The sequence below is a fragment of the Columba livia genome, chromosome 7 (assembly GCF_036013475.1).
Source record: "Columba livia isolate bColLiv1 breed racing homer chromosome 7, bColLiv1.pat.W.v2, whole genome shotgun sequence".
Taxonomy (NCBI): domain Eukaryota; kingdom Metazoa; phylum Chordata; class Aves; order Columbiformes; family Columbidae; genus Columba; species Columba livia.
In genome coordinates this window covers 27,762,300-27,788,421 of record NC_088608.1, presented here as the reverse complement: position 1 = coordinate 27,788,421, position 26,122 = coordinate 27,762,300, and the positions used below count along the sequence as shown (strand labels likewise).

Sequence of the window (26,122 nt, the reverse complement as noted above, 5' to 3'; positions counted from 1 at the left end):
TGGATGATGCCATGAAAGCTGTGCCACCTGTATCCAGGTTTGTTCAACACCTTCCTGCCCCAACCTGGTTCCGATTCCAAACTCTCCAGTTTGTCAAGAGCCTCGGCACCGCTCTAACCCAGAGCACTAGCTCAAATAACGCACAACACGCACGGATCTCAGCAAAACATCCCTCTCCCCTTCAAATCCATGCACTGTATTTAAGGCTTTCACTGGGACTCAAAGGCAATGAGTCCTTAATGGGCCCAAGACTGCTCTCCTCCTTGTGATATCTAACAACACAGTCACGGTCAGCTGTACAAGTGCTTCAGATTTGTCGATATCTTATTGCCTCACCGAGGAAAACGCTGACATTATTTTTGAAGATGTACACTTTTTGTTATACAAATAATATAAAGAGATAAGAAGTTTCAGAGTGTAACATAAATCAAGAGGTTCTTTTGGTACCATCAGAGTTAAAACCTGTAATGTTAATATAGAATATTTCAAGTACTATCAAGCAGAGATAATCAGACCCTGGTTTAATTGCTCCCTTTGTGAAAAGACTTTATTAAATTAATTAACCAAGTTATCTTCTCAGACCACGATCCATTACTAATTCTAAAATTATTGATCTTTTCATTTGGAACTCATTGTTCAGCATCAAACTGGTTTCTGCAATTAGCATAGCCTAGCAAGCTGAATAAAACTCAAGGACTCCTCTAAGGACCTAAGAGACTGCAAAATGAAAATATTCCTAAGTATGCTCAGAAATTACCATTATGCATAGTCATCTTTATCCCAGGTAAGGAAGGAAGGAAGAACTTGAGTAACTATTGACAGCACAAATCCCAAGTGGGCTTACTATGAAAAAAATTCCCTTTTTTCTTGTCCAGCCAACACTGACTTACATGCTAATCGAGTTGCATCACCAGGAGTCTCCATTTTGCCCTCCAAGCTGTTACCTCACAGGAACAGAGATACAAAACCAAGCGTTCCCCAAATCACACTGGCTTTGTATTCCTTTCTCACACTCTACCGTGGAAAGCACTAATCACAAAGTCCTCAGCTGCTGTGCAAACAAAGAGAGATCATTACCAATTGACAGGGAAGCTGTTGTATAAGGTAAAAAATAAAAAGCTTCCTAAGCACCCACAGACTGCATTGAGGGGAAATGCCGGTTAAAATAGCACTAGTAGCATTCCTAACAATCTACATAACTACAAACAAAAAAGAAAACCTGACTCAAAGTAATTCAGGAAAAGCAAAACTTAAATTTGCACCGTATCATTTGGGAAGTGGAAGGATTAAAGCAATCATATATACCAAGGGATGAAAAAATAGTTAGAGGACGGGTACAAGGCAAAACAGATTTACAATTATATTCCACATATGCAATTTTTCATTATCAAAAGGAAGTTTCATTTACACTACAAGGTAATTAATACAAGGCCCTCAGAGTTCCTCTCCTTGCTCTTCTAAACTACTTTCTTTGCTTCCTCCATTTCTCCACACATGTCCTTTCCGTTGATGTTTAGGTTGAATTGAGGCCTTGCAGATAATTTCTTCCTACCTTAATTTTGTCAGTGTACGAGTTTGCAAGGTGACTGTAGGACCCCAAGTGGCACTGGCCTTAACTTCTATGAGAGAGATGCACAGGTCTCTTTCTCAAGAGGAGTACCTCCTTCCCAGGGAAAAAAACAACTCACCAGAGTCTCCAATTCTTTCCTCTTTAGAGCAAATACCTCTGAGTTTTTTCAGGATACGCATTAAATAATGCAGTGCAAACCTGCAAATATGACATCAAGAGGTAAAATGATAAAAAAGGCTTGCATTGAAGTAACATACCTGTTATTCAAAGATAACAATAAAAGAACTCCTGGTGTCCCAGCGTGACAGAAGAACTTCTCACTCTGGTCTTGCTATGAAGTGGCGCAGAAGATCCTCGCCCTGCGGCAGGAATGACACTCGTCCTGACCTGGTCCTGCATTGCTGCGTGGTCGCTCTACTTGCACCTCTGCCAAAAAAAAAAGCAAAGCTAGAGACTGCAGAAAGGCCACACTGCCGTGAAAGCAGAGACCCAAACTCAACTCAGTGGGAGACTTCATCTTCTATAATTCCTGATTTCTCATTATTCTCTACATGACAAGTTAGTTACTTTTTTTCTAGCCAATATAATCTTGAATTTGGGTGAGATACGTATCTTTATTTCATATAGATTTACACATCAGCACATATGGTTCATTCATTACTGGAAGGGGGGAAACAGGAAGTTTTTCAGCAATTGAGAGCAACCAAATAGCCAAAACCCCCCATATTTTCTAAGCATAACAATAATTCTTTTAGCTACACATAAACAGAGAGCTAAGAGTTCTTTCCAGTTTTCATAAACAGCTTGTTACAAGATGTAACTTCAGGACAAAATTGCTGTTCCTGTCTTTTTCTCCAAACAGAAGACAGTAAGGGACGTGACCTGCACGCACAACTGCTGATTTATGCTGTGCTGACTAGGAGGAACTATCCTGCCAGCAAGACAATTTCTCATGATTACAGTGTTTACTGGTCTCGCTGAGACCAGAAGTCCATGTTCTGAATGCAAGAATGAACAGTTCAGACACAAGACATAACGCATGTATAGCATGTACGAGCTAAATGTCTCCTTTATGTAAAAGACAGATGATACATTCTCTAATTAAAGGTTAGTCAAGGAGTATAATGACTAGAGGCTAAACATAAGAGAAGATAATCATGATTAGAGGTTGGTCAGACAGATCAAAGTAATAAATTGGCTCCTTGTTCCTAGAAACAACTTTGTGAACCTTTGATGAGAAGATTACCATGTCCTGAATCCCTTCTCCATCACTTGAGACTTTTTCTTCCCTTTAAATAGCCCACCTAATTTAGACACTTGCTTCTATTTCTTGCTTTGACTGCTGCTGAAACGCTAGTGAAGTGGGATGAGATGTTCCACAGCGAAGATTAACCGTGACCTGAGACCACGAGTCTCTTTACTCCCCTCCTCCAAAAAAAAGTGCATGTCCCTTCCACCATCTCCAACGAGGTTCTGTAAAGCCCCAGGGGTCCCCCGCCTCACTGTGATGCCACAGGTGACTCCACTCATTTTCCTGCACCCCTCGCTGTGAGGATCATCCTGTTCTCCTGCTGTCTTCCCAGAAATTAATCTCTCAAGCTCAGATGAAGAATGACCTCTAGGTTTTGGGAATGACACCTAACTGAACTTTTTTCTCCTGGACTCTTGAAGCAAGCCTAAATAGGTATTTGCATCAGACAGTATCATCTCAATAGCAACCTCTCTACCATGTAGCTTCTTTTCTAAGTTAAGCAGAGAAACAGCAAGCAAAAAAGGGGATTGGAAACCTGTTACTGCCTTATTTTATTGGAGTGGTATGAACCACCTTGTCCTCTTAGCGTTACAGATAGCAGTTACGTAAGGATGCCCAGAGAATGAGTACTTAACCTGAAAAGAAAAATAAATAGTTACCAATATTTTTTTAAAGGCTAAAGAAAAAAGTACAGTGCAATAGTTCCCCCTACTGACAGCACGAAATCAAATTAGTAATCTATGTTATTTCTTGGGTGGTCCTCAAATTACGAATTCAATGTCCTGATGCAGTACCTACACAAGCTTACCTCTAACACAGTAAAACATGTCAAAATCAGTCAAAACTATGAAGATTCATCAAATGGTAGGGAACAAAATTTGACAAAACTCCGGTTGATCCCTAAGATTATTTTTCAGTTATGCAAAATATCAGTATGCAGCCTTACAGAAAGATGATAAAGTGTGAGGGTATGCATTCTGAATGAAATGCCAGGATACCCATGGACAAAAGCAGAAATGTAGGTAAAGTGCAGCTGAAATATAGCTGAAATCTAAAGGACAGATGGCAGGTCTGAGCAGAGACTTGCCAAACCCGGGCTGCATTTGGGGACTGACCTCTTCAATGAACAAGTCTGACATTCACTCTGGTCCCCAGTTCCCAGCAGAAGGCAGGGAAAACATCATCATTCTGCTCTAGTGTCAGCTCTTTTGAGCCAGTGGCAGCTGAGTCAAATCAGAATCAAGAACACTCTCTTACAGAAGTCAAAATGCAGTTTGGGACTAGATGTGCATCTGGTCAGCAACAGAAGCATTCCTCGGGCCTTACACACCTAGCTTTTGTTTCTGAGTTGTAAATCTAATGTGATTTTGCACTGTAGTCATTTAAAAGAAAAGAAAAAAAAAAAAGCTGAAGGAAATCCTCTCGTACTTTACATCCTCATCTCACTTGAAAAAAGTAATGAACAATTATGCAATGCTACAACATAAAAGAGTAACAGAAATCAATAATCTACTGATATATGCACTGGACTTCACAATTCTATAAATTAGGATTTTGCAGAATTCTGTTATGACCCCGGCTCTCTGTACATAGATGCACCTGAAAAATTCCTAAATGCTATTAAACATAACGACAAATCTCATTTCAAGGATGCATACAGTGAATAAGATGTTTACCCAGCCGACATTCAGCCATGGGTCAGCTGCTGACACCTGTGTACAATCTTCTAGAAGCTGCCTGGCTAGCAAAGCTGCTCACCTCACTTTCAATTCTCCCTCTGCTCTATCCGGAAAATGCAATAACGCATCAGTAGGGACATGCACCTCCCTCTTACCTGAGTTTCCATCATGTGTTTTTTTCTCTTGACCAAGGATTCATGTTCCTACCAGTGCAGTGTGTCCCACCACTCAGTCAGCTCCCAGGCAGGTTCTGTGAGCACGCCTCTTTCTTCAGGTTTGCACAGCCTGGCACAGAAAAGCTTTGCTCATGACTGGGGTTTCTGGTCAGACAAAATATGACAAATAAAGCAATTGTCTCTCAAAAGGATGTTCTTTACGGCAGACTGTAGCTGCTTCGCATTGCACCAGAGCCACAGTCCTACCACTCAAGCTCTGTAATGAGTTAAGATGGATTCGAAATAGTAATAATTTAGCATTTTCCACTCACTTTGGTTTTAGCATTATTGCACTTACTATTCCAGAAATCCTCTTTCCAATAACACACTACATTAGGGAAAAAATACTTGGAGCATGTCTCTGTTGCCATAACCCTTGCTGTAATATCATTTACAGGTACAATGTTGGATCCTGAACTCCCGAGGGCATGGACCAAGTCTATTATCCTGGAAAGAAGGTCCTGCATCCCAGGTACTGCCTGAAATGAGGAATACCAGGAGCTGCCGTAGGAAGCAACAGTGTGTGACACTTCCACGTTCTACTGCCAAGCTCCTCTCAGCACTGCTCTTTGATTATCTGATTAGTGTTCATTACAGAATCACAGAATCATTTTGGTTGGAATAGACCCTCAAGATCATTGAGTCCAACCATAACCTAGCTCTGGCACTAAACCGTGTCCCTAAGAACCTCATCTCCACATCTGTTAAACCCCTCCAGGGATGGTGACTCCACCACTTCCCTGGGCAGCCTGTTCCAATGCCCAACAACCCTTTCCAGGAAGATCTTTTTTCCTAATATCCAATCTAAACCTTCCTTGGTGCAAGGAAGCCAGATGGTGAGTACATATGTGGGGAGGCTGGTGGGGCACAATTCTCCTCCACGACAACGCCCAACCGCGTGTCGCACAACAAACGCTTCAAAAGTTGAACAAATTGGGCTATGAAGTTTTGCCTCATCCACCATATTCTCCTGACCTCTCGCCAACCGACTACCACTTCCTCAAGCATCTTGACAACTTTTTGCAGGGAAAATGCCTCCACAACCAGTAGGGTGCAGAAAATACTTTCCAAGGGTTTGCCGAAGCATGGATTTTTACGCTACAGGAATAAACGAACTTACTTCTCATTGGCAAAAATGCGTTGACTGTAGCGGTTCCTATTTTTACAAATGAAGATGTGTTTGAGCCTGGTTATAACAGTTTAAAATTCACCGTCTGAAACTATTACTTTTGCACCAACCTAATAACTGCCCTAACTTTCTGCTTCTCCCACACCCCCCCGGGGGTCCCGCACAGCTGGAACACGCTGTCTGGACCCCGGGGTGTCAGGGCGGTGGAACGAGCGCTGACGCACAGGAAGGCGCTGCCGGGGGCGGGCGCGGTATAAAGGCGGCGGGGCGGGGGGGGACCGGGCAGGAGCAACCGCCGGGCTGGAGGAGCCGCCGCGGGCACAGGCGAGTGGGGCTGCGATCCCGGGGGGGCTGGAGCGGGGACGGTCGAGCCGTCCTGTCCTGCGGCTCTGGCAGGGGAGAGGCTGGGGAAGGGCAGCGGGTCCCGGCCGGAGGGACGGGAGGAAATTCCCGGAGGGTTTGGTGTAGGTGCTGCGCTTAGACAGGGGCTCGGACAGAGCCCACAGCATCGCGGGCTGGACCAGATGAGCTTGGAAGGCCCTTTCCAACCCAGACTATTCTGTGATTGATTTAAGAAGAGACCTTTCTGCTGCCTTTCAGTACATAAAAGGGGCCGATAAGAAAGATGAGGACAGAGTTTAGCAGGCCGTGTTACAACACGACAAGGGGTGATGGTTTTAAACTAAAGGAGGGGAGATTCAGGCTGGACATGAGCAAAAAATTTTTTACACTGAGGGTGGTGAGAGCCTGTCCCATGTTGCCCAGAGAGGTGGTGGATGCCCCATCCCTGGAGACATCCCAGGCCAGGCTGGACAGGGCTCTGAGCAACCTGGTCTGGGTGAAGATGTCCCTGCTCATGGCAGCGGTTGGGCTGCATGAGCTTGGAAGGTCCCTTCAACCCAAACTATTCTGTGATTCTATGATTCATTTAAGTGAGAACTTCGCCATGTGAAAAATAGGACATCAAGCAGCTGTGCTGTCACTACTGCAATCAACTGCATCTTAATACTGTTACATGGCACCCATCTTTGCCAGCTGCCTTTGACGGGGTCCAGAATAAAATAACCATCTGAGCTTTTTAACTTGTGCGACTTCTTTTGCACAAACGAAGAATAAATGCCTGGATGTATTGCACTGAGCATGTCACAAAACCCCCCTTACAAACTGTACCCGTGTGCCTTGCAAGCATGTGAGCATCCCTGCACCCTACAGAGAAGGCCTAGGGGGGTTGCAGCCTAGGCAAAATATATTTTTTTCCTGGTTTAGATAATATTTAGATAATATTAAGTTTTCTTACTAATTTTTTTAGGATACTGTAATAACAGAATTCACCAGAAATTGGCACTGAAATTGCACTGAAAGTGAAGAGACTTACAAATATTAATATATATTTTTTTTCTGAGCATGAGTCATTAATGAATCATGATTTGGCTCCTTGTATGCATCTCAAGAGATAAGGTCTGTGATTCTTTGTAACTATGGGTATAGCAACAAAGACAGCGAAACAGAAAAGCTCCTGTGCATTACTCCTTTTCAGCAATTTAAAGAAACAAAGTAAATGTTCAGGCAATATTTTTTCCTCTCTGCATGGAAGTCATAAAGACGCGGGAAATGTCACTGGGCACATTTCCACTGACGTTACACAGTGACCTTGCTACCACACACAGAACCATCCCATCCAGCCTTTGTTAAGGAGAAACTAAAACCTGTCACTTTTACTTTTGCATGAGTAAGTGCTCAGGACTCCGGTACACCTTGAGACAATTCATGTTGGCTTTTTTTTTCCCCCTGACTTAAGAAAATGTGAAATGAAAGACCACAGCATTAAATATCTGATGAATTCTCCACTTCACACTGTTGGCATTCTGAAACTGTGATTCAGAATTGGAAATAGAAAAGCTGTTTATAAAAAAGGTCAACTTTCTACAAAACCATCAATTTTTACGAAATCTCCTATCAAAATTAGTAATCAAAATTTATATCAAAATGTAATATGTTGACCTAATCCTGTGCAGTCTCTAGTAAAATCAGTAAACAGACAAAACTTCCTTGGGATAGTTATTTCAGCAACAATTGCAGAGGCTGTCATCGGGCGATGCTACTCTTGCTCATCTTGCAGTTTTCTTATGACCTTATTCTTCCCAATTTTGTGGGTTTTTTTTCTTTCTGTAACATCAAATCTCAGAATTCTGTGGCAATTAAAAATGGAAAAGATGTGCTAGATAAACAATTAAGGTTGTAAACTAAACAGCACTTGTCAAACAGAAAACATGGGGCTCTAAGAACAGCACAGTAACATAGAACCTTTATGGCTTTAAGAAAAATTTGAGTGGTATGGATTCACTAAAAAGAGAGCAAATTCATCGCTTTCTACCACTATTTCATAAGAATAATTTTACCTGGATTTGAAAGAGACGCTGTGTAAAGCTCCCTGCTTTATAAGCATCAGACAGTGCCCCAAAACATTTGGATTAAGGAAGGAAATTGGCAGAGGTGCCCATCCATGAGTAAGACTTAGAACCCCTTTTAATGGTCTTCCTCGCTTTTCTCCCTCTTCCCTTTACCTGACTTTAGCCAAGTACCATCCATTTTGAAAGACAGAATAAAGTATTAAGTATATGATAAGAACTACAATGCAAATAACCAATTTATGCACTTTAGACTATTAATTTGTATTCACCTTTCAATGACAAACATGTTCAATCTTTTTTCTTTGCAGTATGTCCCAATGGAGTCAAGTTCAACAACTGGAAATAAAGTTTTTAGAGCAGGTAGACCAGTTCTATGATGATAACTTCCCCATGGAAATCCGGCATCTCCTCGCACAATGGATAGAAAGCCAAGACTGGTAGGATTAAATTTATTCCTTCCCTTATTATTTCAGTCATGAATAATTTTTTACTTATCTGGCAGATTTTAGCCTGCTCATTTGTGAGCTGTACAAATTTAAGGAATATCTGGAGGTGAGCTTTCATTTGGACTTATTCCTAAACAAAATCCAATAAAAATGGTCTAGAAAATTGATGGTATTACAGAATTTTCATAGAAAAAGAATAATACAAGTTAGTTTTCAATTGAAATGTTGCACATCAACCTTCTGCAGCATAAAATTATTCATTTATCCAAAATGGCATTTAAAGTTGGATATATAATTTTGCAGAACAAGACAGCTGTTTGCAGGAACGGTTCTCTAGAAGATGAAATTGTGCACAAATTTGGATTGAATCCACTGGATAGTTATACTAAGAAAATTCAGAACCAAATGAGAAAAAAAAAAAAAAGATAATATTAGTTGTACCAGATACATCTCAATTTTTCAAGCTAATTTCACAAGACTATTGCAAAAACAATCTGGTAAGGAATATAATCTATGGGAACATGGGCAACATTAAAATCTCCTTTTCACAAGATTTACCAGGCGTATCTCAAACAGGCATCTGCCATTTGGAGGGCAAGGAGAATGTCCCAAGGACAAGGACGCCCTGCAGTCCAAAGTCTATCTTCCTCTGTTTTGTTTGCTGATGTTATCACCCTTCACCTACCAAACTGTTCCATAAACAGCAGAAGCAGCAAAGCCTGTTTCAGTGTGTGTTTGCATCCTCTGTCCCCTACATACCCTTCACCAGCAGCTTCAGAGGTTTCCTGTATCCCCAAATAGTTTGGCCGAGCGAAGGCTCATCTGGTGCCTGGTGTGAAAATATGGATCCGCTGACTGGCCATCTGGCTGTTGCCTCCTGGAGCAGGTTATTATTGCCGTTTTCCTCAGCGGAGGTGCTAATTTGGATCCTTCTCCTCTCCCAACCTGCCAGTTTCCAATGAAATTTGTAAGAACACTCTATCTTTTGGACTTTGAGCCCAGTGTCCACTTTGTCTGAAACTGGGAAGCAAATTCACAAATGATGTCTGTGTGACTGACAGAGAGGAACAGTATGCATAAGCCCTATTTGGGAGCTAAAAATATTTATATATTTACTGGACCAGAGATTAGAAAACCCTGGTTGTCTCCCCTCTGGGTGACCCTGTAGCCCAGGGGTGTCAAACTCATTTTCACTGGGGGCCACATCAGCCTCGTGGTTGCCTTCAAAGGGCTGAATGTAATTTTAGGACTGGACAACTGTAACTACTCCTACATTTATACACTCCTAAAATTACATTCAGCCCTTTGAAGGCAACCACGAGGTTGATGTGGTCTCTGGCAAAAATTAATTTGACACCCCTGCTATAGCCTGTGCTAAGAACATCCTCACACTGTCTTAATAGCTGCATATCTACATGAACGTAAATAAAATCAATTAATCACAAACCTCTAACTATATGCAAGTCACTGCATATTAAAAGCATTTTTTTTTAGTTGCCTGGATTTCTGAATGGATTATGATTTTTCTGTACAGACACTTCTTACCGTATTTTAAACATGTGTGGTTCTCCATTGGTTCTTTAGGGAGGCTGCGTCCAACAACGAAGCGATGGCAACGATCCTTTTACAGAATTTGCTGATACAGGTGGATGAACAGCTGGACCGGGTTTCACAGGAGAAGAATCTTCTCTTGATACACAACCTGAAAAGAATCAGAAAGCTGCTGCAGGTAGGTCATTCAGATGACAAATTGCATATTTGTTCTGGTTTCTAAAGGCAGTGCCCAACCTCTGCTGAACACCATTTGTTCTTGTGCACAGCTCAGAGCTGTCCTGATTGCTACAGACTCCAAGCAGCTATAGGAAGACCAAGCCTTTGACAAGATAATTCAAAATAATAATACCACTGTCTGTTACTTTGTGGAACAACAATTCACATTTTATTGCATTCTGCTCAGATACAACAATGCTATGGCTACTTAGCTCTAGGTGAATCTGTGTTTCACTCAGCTCTTAAAAATAACACTGTGTAGTGCTTATGGATGTTCATGTGTATTACAAATGTAATTATCACCTTTCAGACACATACAGATATTTCACTATGATTAGCTGCGGTTATCTCAGGAACAGACATGCATATTTTGGCCTTAAAGCAGTGCCCTGAAAAAGGAACCCTTGTAAATCATTAGCAGGTTTGCCACTTTATGCTTAGCTGGGATTATTTGTTATGAATAGCTGAAAGTATTTTCCATTAGGCTTCTGCAAAATGATATTTATTTCGACTGGGTGAATGTTTCTCTAATAATGGGTTATCTAAGGCAAGAATTCTCAGACTTCCACTTCATTAGTCACCTACTTCCTGACATCTATCAGTCTTCTGCATAAAACAGATATGCATCTGAGTTTAATTAAAGTTTGGGGTTTTTTCTCTTCTTTGGTGGTGTTTTCCATAGGTACTTAAATGACAATTATATTGCTTGCAAAACATTTTCTTTCTTTTATATATATATATACACACACACAGAGGTCTGGAAAATCTTAGCATGACCTTGCCAATTATTTTGTTCTCTTTATGGCTGTATATCTTTCTATTTTTTATCCCTAATGGTGGCCTTTTTAAAATGTGACAGTATTTCCATCGCTACCACTTTTTCTTCTGGTGTTATGCAAGCAGTCTCATGTAACTTGAAACTAAAGTTGCTTTATATTTCTTTTCTGGTTTGTAAAATACGTTCTAAAAATTACAAGTTGCAACATAAGTGATAAGTGCATTTTCAGCTAAAATATGTGCTGCATGTTCTATAGAGCTGCACAGCCCTGAGTTTCAGCTGTTCAGATTATTTCTTTATTGGTTAGTCAAGTACATCAGGAAAAAAATGCTATAGTAGTTGTAACTAGCTGACATCCTATCCTTGTTATTAACTGTCAAGTGTTATTAATGGATTATGAACTATACACAACACACAGTATGGACAGTATCTGCTGTAATGTCCTTAAATTTGAGTAGGCAAATTATGTCATTATGGGTCTAATTTTTTTAATGCATCACGGATTGTGTTTTATTGCTGAATATATGAGAAGTCTGGAACTGGGCATTTGCCTCCCACCCAGAGCTGGATGCACTTGCAAGACACCTAACTTGTGATTTGAGGTAGTTTGTGACAGCTTCATGAGACACCAGAAAAAGGTGACTGAAGTAAGGTGCCACAGTCCCTTTTGTCCCAACACAGCACCTAGAGAAAGGTAAACTGGGAGGGTACCATATACAACTAGTGAGATTTTTCACTGGCTTCGCTGGAGGAAAGCCTGGGCTCCTGAAGGGGAGAGGAAGCTGCATTTGTAAACAACTTTTCATTGCTGGTGGCTCTGGGAACAGCATTGGTTTGGTTTTCTCTGAAGGCTGGTTACCAGGAGCCCACCTTCATCTCCGCTTTGCTCTCCAGTGCGAGCGCTTCTTTGAAATTTCACAGCTCCCTCCTCTTCCTTCCCCTCTACACCACACACAGCCGTACAGGCACAGGTACAGTGAGCACATACACACAAAACTCTTCAAACTCAACACATGATGCGAGCACAAGGTTTGGGGTTTTTGAGCCAAATTGTGTTACAATTTTAAGCAGTACTTGTCAAATTAGCTAATGCTGGAAATCAGTGTTTATCAGTAAATATGCAGAGTAGTCTGCTGAGCTATGGTATAGGTTCCTAAATACCATGACAATAGCAATAATAAAATAATTAAAATTAGAGAGCACACAAAAGCACTCTGTAGCATTCTTGAAAAGAGGCAAAATGAAGGACTGATGTAGAACAAGAAATACAACAGGTGGAGAAGTGGAAGCAATGCACACTTCACAAATGGCTTGTGCAAATTGTCTCTAGATTGAGTTGCAAAGGACTCGTTAGGATCAAGATTCCTGGTGCTGTTACTCAATCTAGAGACAATTATGCCTATGAGTTACCAGCACCCCAGCCGAGCACACCCCATCTGAAAGATCTCCCTGGGATTCATTTTGTTGTCATAAAACTGAGAAAATGTTGTATTCTGAGCTTCACCTGAGACATTTTTATGTAAATATCTCAGTTGTGCCACAAAAATATCGGTGGAAGTGGTGGAAGAAGTGAGAACTTGCCTGCCTCATACTTGCAATACAAAGATTTAGGCAATTTTAGGTGTTGGGAAGGGCAAAGAGCAGAAGTCTTAGTGGGAAGACAGATCTACCTGGTAATTTAGACCACGGACAATTATTCTCTCACTGTTAGACAAATAGCTACAGAATGTAGCATTTCTGCTCAGACAGCTGACATTTCCAAAATTGTCTTGAAGTAAAAAACACTGACCCGAAACAGGCAATTTGACACAATTATAAGCACTTTAAAAAGTGCTGAGAAACTGAGCTAATCAGCTGAGGTTACTGCTAGCTCTCAGTAATTTGCTACTGTTTCTTGCTTTCATTGAAGCATCGCTTCCTGACATTAAGCTGGTACAAATGCAGATATATTAAAATCAGGGTCAGCAGTTTAGGTTAAAATCCTTCATATTTACTTCTTACCTTATTATTACTTTTACTTCTCTAGTCAGTAAACTGGATTCATTTTTATAGTAGAGCAGCCTTTGTGGCTGTGAATTTTGGTGGCAGACAGCATGGCACAGGCACTTGCTAAGGTTAAATTCTCTGTCCATCTCCTGCGCCCCCCAGCAGCGGTTCTGGAAAGGGATGAGAAGAAAAAATGTTTGGAGGCAGCGGGGCAGAGAAGAGGGAAAACTATGTCTATGGTTCTTTCTCCTGTTTAAAACCTCAATGGAGAAAAGCAGAGCAGATTAGTCATGAGAGGATGGTTCATGCTGCTGCTGCCATGACAACAAAGCGTAAAGGGCAGATGTTCAGCTCAGAACCAAAAGCTCTAGAAACCGAATCACAGATGCAACAATCTATGCCACCTCCACCTGTGAACAATTACATCTTAGTTTTCAGAAGGAATGTTTATAAATGACTCACGTGTGAAAACCTTTTGTTTGGGGAGAGCAGCCGGGCTGCAGTGTCCCCAGGGAGCCAAGACTGTGGGTCTCTGAGTAATGCAATGATGTTCCCCTCAGGGATGTTCTTCCCCCCCAGTTCTAAGCTGGGAATTTGGAGCAATCGGCAGGTACCTGCTAGACGAGGTGCAGCTCCATGGGGTGTAGCCCGGCCTGTGTGTGGGCTCAGGTGAGCTCCCAGGAACCAAGCAGCAGCGGGGACACCATAGCTACATCAGGAAAGAGCAGAAATCCCCAGAATTGTCCCACTCATGATTGTATGTCTCATTTATGCTCTCATCCCAAGATAACTTTTGAAAGCAATCCCTTCTCATTAATGGCAACACGCATCTGTGTCACATCACTGTTTACGGTATTCATGAGAAAATCCGATCACAATACATCTTCTTTTCTAAAAAAGTGAAATAACAGCTTTCAGGAATAGGAAGAAGTGCTACACTGCTCATTTGGCATTGAAGCCTGAGTTAATTAATATACTGTGTGCTCAGGGGAACATTTTGCTGTAAATGATCTATGTTCATGGTATTAATTTAATACTCATGGCAGATTCTCAGGTATCGGTGAACTTTACCCACTTGGCAGCGGGGATTCTGCCTGAAGGAGCAGGTCTTTGTGCAGACCAAGAACATCTTAGGCCCTGCTTACCGAGGGTGAGCTCAGGCAGAACAACCAGATTTGCCAATTCACACCAACCAATTATAGTAAAATGAGCTTTTGGAAGCACTATGAGGTTGGGAAATAATATTTTAGTTGTATTTTTTCCTTGTACACAGCCCTACTTTTTAAACGGAAAGATCTGGAAGAGCATCTAGAAGTATCTTCTGTCAGCCTAATCAACATATATTAACATAGTGGCACTTCATTCAAAAAAATTCACTCTCTTTCTCAGTAGTGCAAACAAATAGCCTCTTAGTTTACATGATACTACTTCTGTAATGGTAAAACAGTATCACATTCCTGATTCTGTTTCAGGTTCTCGGTTATACAGCACAGCCTGTTTCCATCTGTAATGAGAACGGAACATCTTTGTGCTTCTCCAAAGAGAACTAGAGCAAACTTATAAAGTTTTGTATTTTAGTTCAGGCGACTGTTTATGCAAGTCACTGCACCAGAAAGGTACATGCATGAGGAATCCTAACATTGTTTATTTCGGTGCAACAAAGAAAATGGAGAAAATAGCATCAGATCAGAAATACGACATCCCTGTTGGTACCTCACAAGTATTTCTAATAAACACTATGCTGAGAATCACTTGTGAAGAATGGAAACAGATGATGTTTAAGTTGCAGTTTCCTGTTAAAACTTACAAGGTGAGAATAGAACAAAATAGAGAAAGTTTCTACTGTACCACAGAAAATCCATTTTAAAGTGTTATTTACCTGTATTTTGCACTCATATAACTCGCCAGATCAAAAAAGCAACAATACATCCTGCTGTGTAATAAAATACAGCTTGGTTTTTCATATTAGTGCCTTGAACCCAGTGAGTTTTCCAATTCCAGCATTAAAACTGCTTACAAATGGGGAATCCCGCACAGAAGACTGTGCTAAAGCAGCTGTGTTAGTGATCACTGGCTGGTGATGGCACATCAGCTAACACCGATTTTTAAAAGTGCCTGACACAAGACTGAAAAAATGTTATTTATTAGAAGTAAAATATTTTAACTTCCTCATTATTATTTGAAGAATGTAACTAAGAAATTATAAATGTTTCAGTTTGGTTTTGTAGAAGGAATAAAAGAGCTCACAAATAGAAGCTTAAAAAAAAAAGGCAAGCAACCAACCTCTTGTGGGCTTTGTTCATTCTGGAGTATTAAGGATCCAGTTGCAGTCAAACGTCTCCCTGAGAGATTAGTTAATAATTCTCAGGTCTTTGTGTCCAGAAGATGAAAGCAAAACAAAACCAAACCAACAACAACAACAAAATCAGTCTTCTCTCCCCTCTGCTGTCTCACCTTTTTTTCATGGGGAATACTGTACTTTTATTTATTCTGAAAACAATCTCATTCAAATTAGAAGCCCAACAATGAGATCTGCAGCCATATATTTTCTGTAGCTGTATCTCGCGCTACCTGCTTAGAAATCTGCTGTTTCTTGACTACTTTTAGTGTCCATTGGGAGGGACTCAGCAGTGGAATTTGGGGGCAAACTGGGGGATGGAAATAAAAGATCTCTGTCTTCACAGCTTATTGATGGTGCCTTTACAGCCTTGCCTGTTGCAATTTACTTACACATGCCATCCCCCCACCACCCCCCAGTACAATCTTTTGGAAGTTATGCAAAACACAAAAAGAGAAAAGCAGAACTACAACTTTGCAGATATATGTCTTAGGATGTCCCACACATCATTGTCTAAAACAATGAGGTTGCCTTAAATTTCTCTCATGTATTTTGAGAGGGGGAAGGGGAAATCTAAAAATAAAAGTCTAACAAGAGCAGTCTAAATAGATAGTGTCACAGGTACTTCCTCTAAAAGACCCAGATAAAACAGAGCCACTTCTCTATTAGAAAAAAAGACGTTTTCAGTAAGAATGCCACCTGTTTAAATACAGGCTTTCAAAAAAGTCCCAACCACTTTACTTATATCAGGGTATCACAAGGACTGACTCTTTCTCTCTATTCTAGTGCTGACTTTATTAGATTTTTCTGTCTGGATGCATAAACAAAAGTAGAAAACAAATCAAGGCAAAAACATTGTTTGCCATATTTGAAGGTGAAAACGGGAAATGCGTGTGTGGTTATGCCTTCCTACCCACACGTTTCTTTGAGATACACGACTACAACAAAGTTGTTTTTCTTTTAAAAATAAAATGTTCAACAAAAGGGTTTTTTCCTCCCTGTTTTTTTTTTACATGAAAGTTGAAAGATCCGCTTGTCTAGAAAGATGCTGAATATCACACTTAGTAAAATAAGCATATCACAAGTGAGCAACAGGGAAGGAAATGTATTTTTGCTTGACTAGTATCCCTGTTTCCTATGTCTCCATGTCGCACCTCCTTTCCATCGGCTTCTTCAAATATTCATTCAACTTCAACAAATACATCAACAGTCATACTAGTTGACAGTTCCATGCCTCCAGTAAAGCTCTTATTGTATACAATTAAAAGGCCCAGGCAGGGCTTTTTTAGCAGAACCAAGGAAAAATACAGCTGATGTTTACGGTAGTTAAAAAATTTAAAAAAAAAAAAATAAATGGGGAAAACCCAGTCAAATTCTGGAGCACTCTTTTCAGAATTAGAAAGCACTAAAACCTACTCAAGTTCAGGAGATAACTAGGTAAACCCCTGACTGACTTTCTAAAGGTTGCACTGCACATACTTCTACATTACACCTAGAGATCAACAGTCCCCAATTTCTAATCCTCTACTTTAATCACCAAAAATAGGCTCAGGATGCTCAAGTAGTGCCTATATAGCATTCATTTATAGATGTGCGCAGTATATGGAGACCTTTGACACATGAAAAGAAAGCTGGGCAATATTCCTGTGGTTAAAAGCAATCCACTTGGTGGAGCTGCCCACAGGAAAATAAGCTAAATTTCGGAAACTTACAAAAATGGGAATAAAAGAAGAGTAAGAGAATGATTCTCTCTTCTAAATTTCTTCATCTCAGGAAAAACAGTAAATTTCAGATACTAAAACTGACAGTTTAGTGTTCTTTTTAAAAGCACGTGTGTTTTAGTGTCATGATATGTATTTTAAAGTTTTTCCATGATCTCACAACTCGGAGAGTCAAATCCTGCATTTCCCAGCCACTGTTTCATGCATCTTAACATACCCCAAATATTTCAGACTGTTTTAAAATTTGGCTAAAGGGTCTAAACCCTCCACACTATAACGTCTAAATTGTTGTGGGGTTTTTTTGCAGAAATGCTGCTTTGTTTTTCTCCATGATCTAGTAAGATACTATCACAACAGCTGTGCCTGGAGCAGCCACAGTGTGTGCTGGGTTGTGGTAGGAAAGTTTTCTCTTGAGGAAATGTCTTCAGCATTCACAGAAAATTTTCACCTGTTCAGAATGAAAGTTTAATTTCCCCCATTTGCTTAAATTTAGCATCATGCTGGTAGTTGTTGAGAAGACGACAGTCCAAATAAGATCACTTATTGTTTGTTGTAAATCATGACATGGACGTCCTCATCAAAGCAGAAGGCAGGAGAAACAAAATTTCTAAGAACAACCGAATTAGAGTAGTATTAGCAGATAAGACTAAAGTTTTTATTAGAAACTTCAGGTGAAAAGTGAATCCTCAATTTCTCTTTGTTAGTATTTATCAAAAGATGATTGTAAGTTTTGTCTAACTAAACTTAATAAAACAGTTTTGCATAACTACAGAATCCACACCCTTCCTCCTTTCCTGGCTGCCGACGCTCATGTCACACTAGGTAAGAATTCCCCTCTCTCAAGCCTTTTTTTGGTTAAATTTCCTTTGTTTTCCAACTCTACTGCTCTTTCAAGGATGGGAAATGATTTTCAGTTAGTCATTCAAAAGCCAAGGTTGTCTTGAGCAAATTCTGTCCTCAACAAACTGGAAGTGCAGGGCAGGAAGAACTGGCAGTACACAGATAATAAGGGAATACTGGCTGGCACAGTCTGAAGTCAAATTACCTCTGCAGATCCATCATTATTCCAGCTTTTGTCAGGAAGGTGGGTGGAAGTTTCTTCATCAACTCGATGGTGTCTGTTCAAACCAAATCGGACTTGAGCAAGCACCAGACAGGCCCAAGTATGGGAATCACTACAGGCACAGCTTATAACTAGAGCTTTATCAGTTAGAGAAGAAAGGAAAAAAACAAATGAATTTCCACTTCATCTCTTGATTCAGATGGTTTTCTCTTAATGAAACAAAGAAAATGATAGAGAGAAATACCTTTTAAAGTTTTGCATATGAATAGTATCTAGAAATGCTAGGAAAGTCCCCAATACTGGCATTTTATCTGGGGGATTTTAAACCATCCCACTGTCAGAAGAAGTGCATCTTCTACATAAATGCATTTTCCAGCTCCAAGAAGGGATTTTTGTTTCTTCTTGAATTTGTTAAATAGCTTCTGTTTGACTCCTTTTTGTCACAGGGCAAAGACAAAAGGCAACCATCAAACCTTAGAGTGCTCCAATTCTGTTGGGCAGTGGTAAGCCAGGACTAAACACTCCTTGGGCTTTGTAGTTTCAAAGAGCCTGTAACCACCAAGGTGTGGTATGGACCTCATTATATTAGCATCTATGTGGAAGGTGGGACCTTGTTTTACCAGCAAAAAAAAAAAAAAAAAAAAAACAGCAACAAGCAGAAATAAACAGACATTAACTGAGGAATTAATATGCACATTGATGGGTTTACTCTAGTCACAGATTTCTCACCACAGCTTTCATCCTCAAGCATTATTAAAACCAGGAATTCTTTTTTCTCCTCTAGTTGAGGTGCCGATAGATGAAACTGGCTTAGGGACACCACTCACCACAGCCAAAACAAGGCAGACAGCCAGGAGCATGAGTGCAATTCATTTTCTCTGGCTGCTGCTGCTGGACTCTACCACTACCTTACTTCTCCATGAAGCTCCACTCCATCTTCTGCAGGAAGCTCGTAGCCATCTCCCGCATTCCCTTCCCAAAGTTACATCCTGATGCTATGCAAAGACAGGGAGTACTGAGCGTTTCATCAGAGACAATGTGTCCTGGGGTAGTGTTACCACTTCTTTTTTCAAGAGAAACTCCTAAAATCAGTCTAGTTCATAACTGTCATAGTAATAGCTGGAATATAGAAGCAGCGTGTTCACATTTCTATCAGATGTGTTCACACCCTTGTTTCTAATACAACAATTGGTATGAGATATCAAAGGAAAATAAAGCGTCAGTTTGAGTATGTATAAACTTATTGTCACATTCAGAGAAAGCAAGAATAAATGAAGTTCCAAATGGCAGCAAAATATGATGAGAATAAAAACTAATCAGAAAGAGGGGAAAATAGAAAAAGTCCAAAAGTGGCAACCGTACAGGAAAAATAAAAAACTGGATTAATTCTAACAAGTGGCTTAAAACTGTATGAGCACTGAATAAATGAATTATACGTGAATACTGAACAGAAGGCATGAAGGATATTCAGAAACATTGAACAAATACATCACTGTGAAAGATGCTGCTTGAGAGTCCTCAGTCATTGCAATTTTATAAATACAGCACAAACCAGTAATTGTTCAAATTGTGCCCAGTCCTCAGTCACACATCAGCAATACTGCACCTTGCTTATGGTGCTGTAAAAATAGAGACTTTTTGTTCTTTGGCTTGGCACAAGAGCTGCTTCTTCCTTCATCTTAGGCACAATAGTTATTGAAGGATAAAAAATATTCATAGACATTAAAATGTAGGTCTTGTGCTTTATGCTGGGGAGGCTTTTCTGCTTGCATCATTACCGTATTGATACGCTAACCATTTTTTTATTGGCAGAAGTGCTACATGCTACTGAAAATGGAAGACATGATAAAATCGTGCACAGAACAGGCTGACAGGAAAGCCCTTTCAAAACAGCTGTGTTAGCAGCAGAGCAATTTGATCTCCAAATCATGTATATCTCCAAGTTGTATCTTTATAATCTCTGTGGAACCTTGTTAAGAATATTTTGTGACAATGGCACAAGGCGCTGCTGCACGGCCAGGCTGAACCAGCACTAAGAAAGGTCAAGAGCAGTACAGGAGTCTCTTCACGCTGCTGCCCGTAGACACAAAAACACGTTGTGATTGCCAGAGGGACACCCTGAATTCTGAATCTTTAAAAGTTGTATTTCCTTGTGCTTGCAGGGCAAATATCATGGTAATCCCATGCATATAGCAGTAATCATCTCCAACTGTTTAAGAGAAGAACGAAGAATATTGGCCGCAGCTAGCATGCCTGTACAGGTAATGAATTATATTTTGTTAATCTGCTCACGTGCTTTGAGGACCAAATCCCATCCTCTCGTTCCACTGGAGTGATTTGTGTGCACAAGGAGTTGCCAAATGGTGCCCTTTAAACTCACGTTTGTACTTCTTTAGTGGCTCTACTGCCGCAAACATTGCTATAAGTGTCACAGCTAATCTTCAAAGACTTTAATCTGTATGAAAGGCTTGAAAAAGATTATTCTTTGCAAATATATTTTAAATTATGCAATGCATCAATTCATATTATTTATGCCATGCAAAAGACATTCCATCTGATATGGTACAAAGGCATTGATAGTTTTCACTTTTGAAGAAATAAACTTAAAAATTACATGTAAAACTTATTTTGGGGAAATTGTTACATGGTTAAAACCCAGACAGAATTTTTAAGTCAAATGTGTTCTTTTTAATCACCTGTGGATATAATACATATTCTTATATGAGCGATGTGACATGGGTCTTTTTCAGAAATCTAATAATCTATCTTTCAGTTTCTTGACTTGACTAGGTGTTTAATGTTTGCAGTATACTCACACCCTCTCACCTTCTGGATTTCAAAGTTAAATCAGGATGTTCTTCAAATCTGTGGAACTAAGCAGCTTTGTCTGTTTGCACCAGTCTTCAGCCGGTTGAAGATCAGTGTCTGAATCCCCTCCCTATGCAGGAACTCGCCGTTCAGTTACAATCACTCATTATTCCTCATCCTCCCGTTATCTGTTCCATGTGTTCCAGGGGCCACTGGAGAAATCTCTGCAGAACTCCGTGGTTTCGGAACGACAACGGAACGTAGAACACAAAGTGTCAGCCATCAAGAACAGCGCTCAGGTATTTTTTTTGGTCCTGTTTGCTGTTTATGCAGCTGTGATTTTCAGACATACCTGAACTATCTTTAAGCTGGGTTGCACAAATAGTTTTGATGACAAGCTGCACCAACCAGCTTCCATTCTTCTGAAGATCTGAGTCCAGACCAGCTACTCAGGACATACCTGCATGCTCAGGTTTTCACAGCTGCTCTGGGTTCAGTGTGAGAGCTCCCTATTTTAAAGCTATCACACTCATCCCTATGCAGACCACTGAGTACAAGAAGAACATACCTACTGTCTCTAAAAAAGATGTGGGGTTCAGTAGATGTATTCATGTAACTTTACCTCTTTCAGCTGGGCCAGCAGTAGCTACCCTTTGGGACCTCCAAGTCATGTACCAAGACTGTAGTAAAGCTGAAAGCCACATGTTTCGGAGACGTGAGGGGAGAAGAACACTGGGAGCTGATGCTAACAATTCTCCAGGGGATTCCTATACAGGACCGAGGCATACCTGTAGCTGTGTCCCACAGAGACCTTGAAAACGCAGACCTTGAATACCTGCCCATTCAGTTCAAGGCTGGATAAGAATTCAGATTATTTGTGGCCTTTTTGCTGTCCCAGCTCTCCTTTCAGCTTTGCAGCAGTCTCAGTGCTGAAGTCCCTGGGCCACTCAGGAGCAACACTTCTGGTATACTGAACAGGTGTCCTAGTAGTGCTCTCTCAGCAGTGTCTCCCCACATGCAGAAGAAGAGTTAGAGAGATGAAACCTCCTATGAGGACAGGCTGGGACAGCTGGGGTTGTTCAGCCTGGAGAAGAGAAGGTTTCACAGAGACCTTATTGGGGCATTTCCGTACTTAAAAGGGGCTGATAAGAATGATGGCGACAGACTTTTTAGCAGGGCCTGTTGCAATAGGACAAGGGGTGATGGTTTTAAACTAAAGGAGGAGAGATTCAGGCTGGACAGGAGGAAGAAACTTTTGCCCCTGAGGGAGGTGAGACCCTGTCCCAGGCTTCCCAGAGAGGTGGTGGATGCCCCATCCCTGGAGACATCCCAGGACAGGCTGGACGGGGCTCTGAGCAACCTGGTCTGGGTGAAGATGTCCCTGCTCATGGCAGGGGTGGCACTGGATGAGCTTTGGAGGCTCCTTCCAACCCAAACTATTCTGTGATGCTATTAAACCCTTAAAAGGATAAAGCTAGCTTTAGAAGAATGTGATACTAGATCTCTATCTACATATAAAGTCATAAGGGTTGCAGAGCAAAACCAAAGCTGCAGCAGCAGCCAACCATGCTGCTCCTTCTGCCTGGGGGAACAGCACAGACATCCCTGGAAAAACAGTGAAAATGAGAATGATTTCTAGAGACAAGGGTTTTTTTAGCAGGTAATTAAGTTGAACACAGAAATCAGCCAGCTCCTTGTGTATGTAATTTCATATGTTACACATATAATTTAAATGTTTAGTCTCCAAAATAAAGAGGAAACCAAAATGGCAAATTCTGTGTGTCCTAATTTAGCAAGTGAGGTTTTTGTTTGGTTTTTTTTTCACAAACGCTTAACATGCATATCTCAGGGAACTAAAAAGGATTGTTTACGAGTTGTTGGCAGAATCAAGGTTTCCTATGAAACAAACCTTCTAAGTAAAACAGATTATTTCCTACAGTTTTGTTTTCCTTCTTTTGATGTGTCTTTTTTTTTTTTTATATTATCATTGTTTGGTTACTAGAAAACACCTTCTAAACTTTTTGCAGTACATATGAAAACAAGGCCTTGCAAAAAGCCAAAGCAGCAAGAATGTTTCATTTCTTCACCCAAAATCTTAAGTAATTCTCTAAATAAAATCTCTGAGCTCTGCCCCATCTTGTGCTTCACCTTTCTTGGCTTTGCACACCCCATTTCAATTTCCAGTAAGTCAATGCAAAATTATCCATTTGTCCTGCTTTAAAGGTCCAAGAAGAGAGTTACATTACTGGCATAATAATTGCAATTTCTCTCAGGGAAAATGTAATCATTCTTACTTTCCAGTACATCATTGCATCAACTACTGTTTGACTGTGAGAGAGAGGAAAATAGTTGGCTTTCTGAGCAAGTAAAATAATTACGTAGTTATAAATGTGCACTTTTAATTCAATTGTCTTTGTAAAAGTTTACAAGTTAGTAAGCCAGACCTTCTAAAACTGTTTAGGGATTTTCAGTTTATAGGAAAGGAAATTATGACATTATGCATTTGTCCCTCACAAAACAAACTCCTTTTTATGTCACTGTGAATACCCAAATAATTTTGTTTTCTTTTTGGTGGGAAAGATGACCGATCAAGATGTCAAATACTTGGAAGACTTGCAAGAGGAATTTGACTTCAGGTATAAAACAATACAAAGCTTAGGTAAGAGTTTTTGTAATACTTTTTAGATTCTCTAGGAAATGGCTGATTCCACAGATAGACCCCAGCATCAGGGTTTTTTTGAGCATTACCTCAGATAATAGATGTAAACATAAAAACCAGATTTTTAGTTTATATAAAGTTATTGTCTTGGAACACAGTTACTTTTGGGGTTAAGAGGGTTAATAGGATCTTGTTGAGCAAGTATAGTAATTTTCTGTAGATAAGTTGCATAATGGCATGAAAAGTAGTAGTTTCCTTAATTTAAACAACCTGTTTTTCAATTTCTTCCCCTTGGACATGGCCCTTCCTTGGCAGGGTGTAGAAGAGCCTCTTATTTCCCAGAGTAGAGTTGTTCAGAAGTGATTTTTTAGCCTCTAACTTGGCTTTCTGTTCTTTTTTTGACCGCAGTGGTGGTAACCAGCTGGTAAGCACTCTGAATGCATGTTTGACCAGCCTGCGATGGTTGAGATCTGCACACGGCAACAGCCCTGGCAGGATCTCTTTCAGAAAAGAAACTGAGGTCCACTTGTGTCAGCCCAGATACCTTCATATTATCTCCATTTGAACAAGCAAAGACTTAAAAAGGCTTAAAACGTCCAAGTTCTTTAACATGCCAATATGTTTAAGGCTGGATATATGGCTGGAAGAGATCAAGTTTCCATGGTTTAATGAGTCATTAGTCATCAGGCCGGTCATAATTACTGACCACACAAGATGACTGCAACCGGCCCTGCTTACAAAATAAAACATGTTTATATAAAAAAACAGGGCTTCAAATTTCACTATGTCAACAAATGCTCTAAACCAGCACAGCCAGCTTGCAGTACCTTAAATGTGTGCGAACAATTGGTTATTGAAACATCTACCCAAATGTAACAGGCAGGTGTCAATCCAGAGCTTAGCAGAGACACAGTTGGCACCAGTTTCTTTTTTGAAGGTAGCATGAAAGATGCAAGAAGAACAAAAGGGGCAATAATGAGCAAAGGGCAAGCTTGGGGAAGCTTGAAACTAATGCATGATCCAGAGAAGAAAAAAAGTAACAGGGAGGGGGATATACCCAATACTCCTGGCTGCTGCGATCCCCACAGCAATGAATGCTTTATCTCCTTTTCAAATGCCCAGCCTCCATTCTCTCAGCCCAAAGAGCTTTAGTCTTAACTGCTGACACCACGAGCACGTTGCAGTGGTGCACAGATCAATCATCAGTCCAAGCCAGATGTACATAATACACCTGAGCATGCAAAAGAATAAGAAATTTCTAGATTTCTAGGTATCATCCTTATGTTTTCTACCTTCTCCTGTTCCACACACACATCTAAAGAGTGGAGTAGTAAGACCTTATCTTACACTTGTACTAAACGTTAGTCCATTCAAACAAAACACACTATTACATCATCTACTGATGTCTGTAACCAACGCCGTGGTCTGGTGGTGGTTTTTTCCCCTCCTCCCTTTATAAGCACGCACATGCACCCACGTGCATTTATACTGATTTTTTTCATCCCCCTGCAGAGCAGAGCGACAAAAACAGCGCCCTCATTAAGCAGGAAATGTTGGCCTTGCAGGCGATGCTCAACACTTTAGACTACAAGAGAAAGGTCAGTGGCATGTTCTGTCATTTGTGGTTTGTTCGCTTTCTCCCCTTATTCCCACACCGAATACCCAAATGCATACGTGTGCTTTTTAAAATTCTCCTCTCAGAAGAGCAGACAAATAACACAGGAGGTACAAATCCACAAAAGGTTTTGGGTGGGTGGGGGTGATTTTGAGTAGCAGTTAAGAAACTGGCAATTAAGCAATGGCTCAATCAAGGACAAGGGTCTGCACACCTTAGAAAGGAGGTGGGGATGTCAACTCACAGGACCTCTTATGTACCGTGCTAAATGGATAACTTAGTTGTCAATTATTCCTTTTAAAGTAAGCAACAGGTATTCAAAGTATATGTAACCTAATAATGAAAAAAAACCATGAACCAAACAGAATTTTTTCTTTTAATAAAAAACGAAACAACAACCAACCCCCCCCCACTAAATTATACTTTGCTTTGCTCAGTAACCAAGACTTGCAAATACAACAATTATTCCCCTGACCACTTCTTTGCTGACACAAAAAACAGTACATTTAGGCAATTTGTTTGAGTCCATGTGCTTTTTACAGATACAAGCAAGCAGAAAAAAAAACAAAACAAAAAACAAAACAGTGCCCTGGATATGATACAAAACAAAAGGAGAACTTTTTGACCTTAGCGGTATTTGTAAACATCAACTCCTTGGAGGTGTTATGCCCACAGAGAATAC

At 40.5% G+C, this 26,122-nt stretch overlaps 2 protein-coding genes across 5 annotated transcripts in view; one reads left to right on the top strand and one right to left on the bottom strand.

Annotated features, from left to right (window-relative positions):
• The window catches only part of MYO1B (myosin IB), a 139,239-nt gene extending 128,846 nt beyond the window's left edge, over positions 1 to 10,393 (bottom strand). For 2 of the 3 annotated variants that reach the window (XM_065068929.1, XM_065068932.1), the window contains exons 1-2: positions 10,248 to 10,393; positions 1,828 to 4,786 (exon numbers count right to left, since the gene is read on the bottom strand). The gene's annotated coding sequence lies outside the window, so the exon portion shown is untranslated. The remainder of the gene's footprint in view (positions 1 to 1,827; positions 4,787 to 10,247) is intronic. The other variant, XM_065068928.1, reaches the window with a different exon arrangement.
• STAT4 (signal transducer and activator of transcription 4) overlaps positions 6,104 to 26,122 on the top strand; it is a 38,063-nt gene continuing 18,044 nt past the window's right edge. For both annotated transcript variants that reach the window (XM_065068941.1, XM_065068940.1), the window contains exons 1-7: positions 6,104 to 6,169; positions 8,565 to 8,693; positions 10,287 to 10,431; positions 20,521 to 20,619; positions 21,373 to 21,465; positions 23,747 to 23,825; positions 25,338 to 25,423. In XM_065068941.1, the coding sequence (XP_064925013.1) occupies positions 8,566 to 8,693; positions 10,287 to 10,431; positions 20,521 to 20,619; positions 21,373 to 21,465; positions 23,747 to 23,825; positions 25,338 to 25,423 (630 nt within the window). In that variant the 5' untranslated portion in view covers positions 6,104 to 6,169; position 8,565. The remainder of the gene's footprint in view (positions 6,170 to 8,564; positions 8,694 to 10,286; positions 10,432 to 20,520; positions 20,620 to 21,372; positions 21,466 to 23,746; positions 23,826 to 25,337; positions 25,424 to 26,122) is intronic.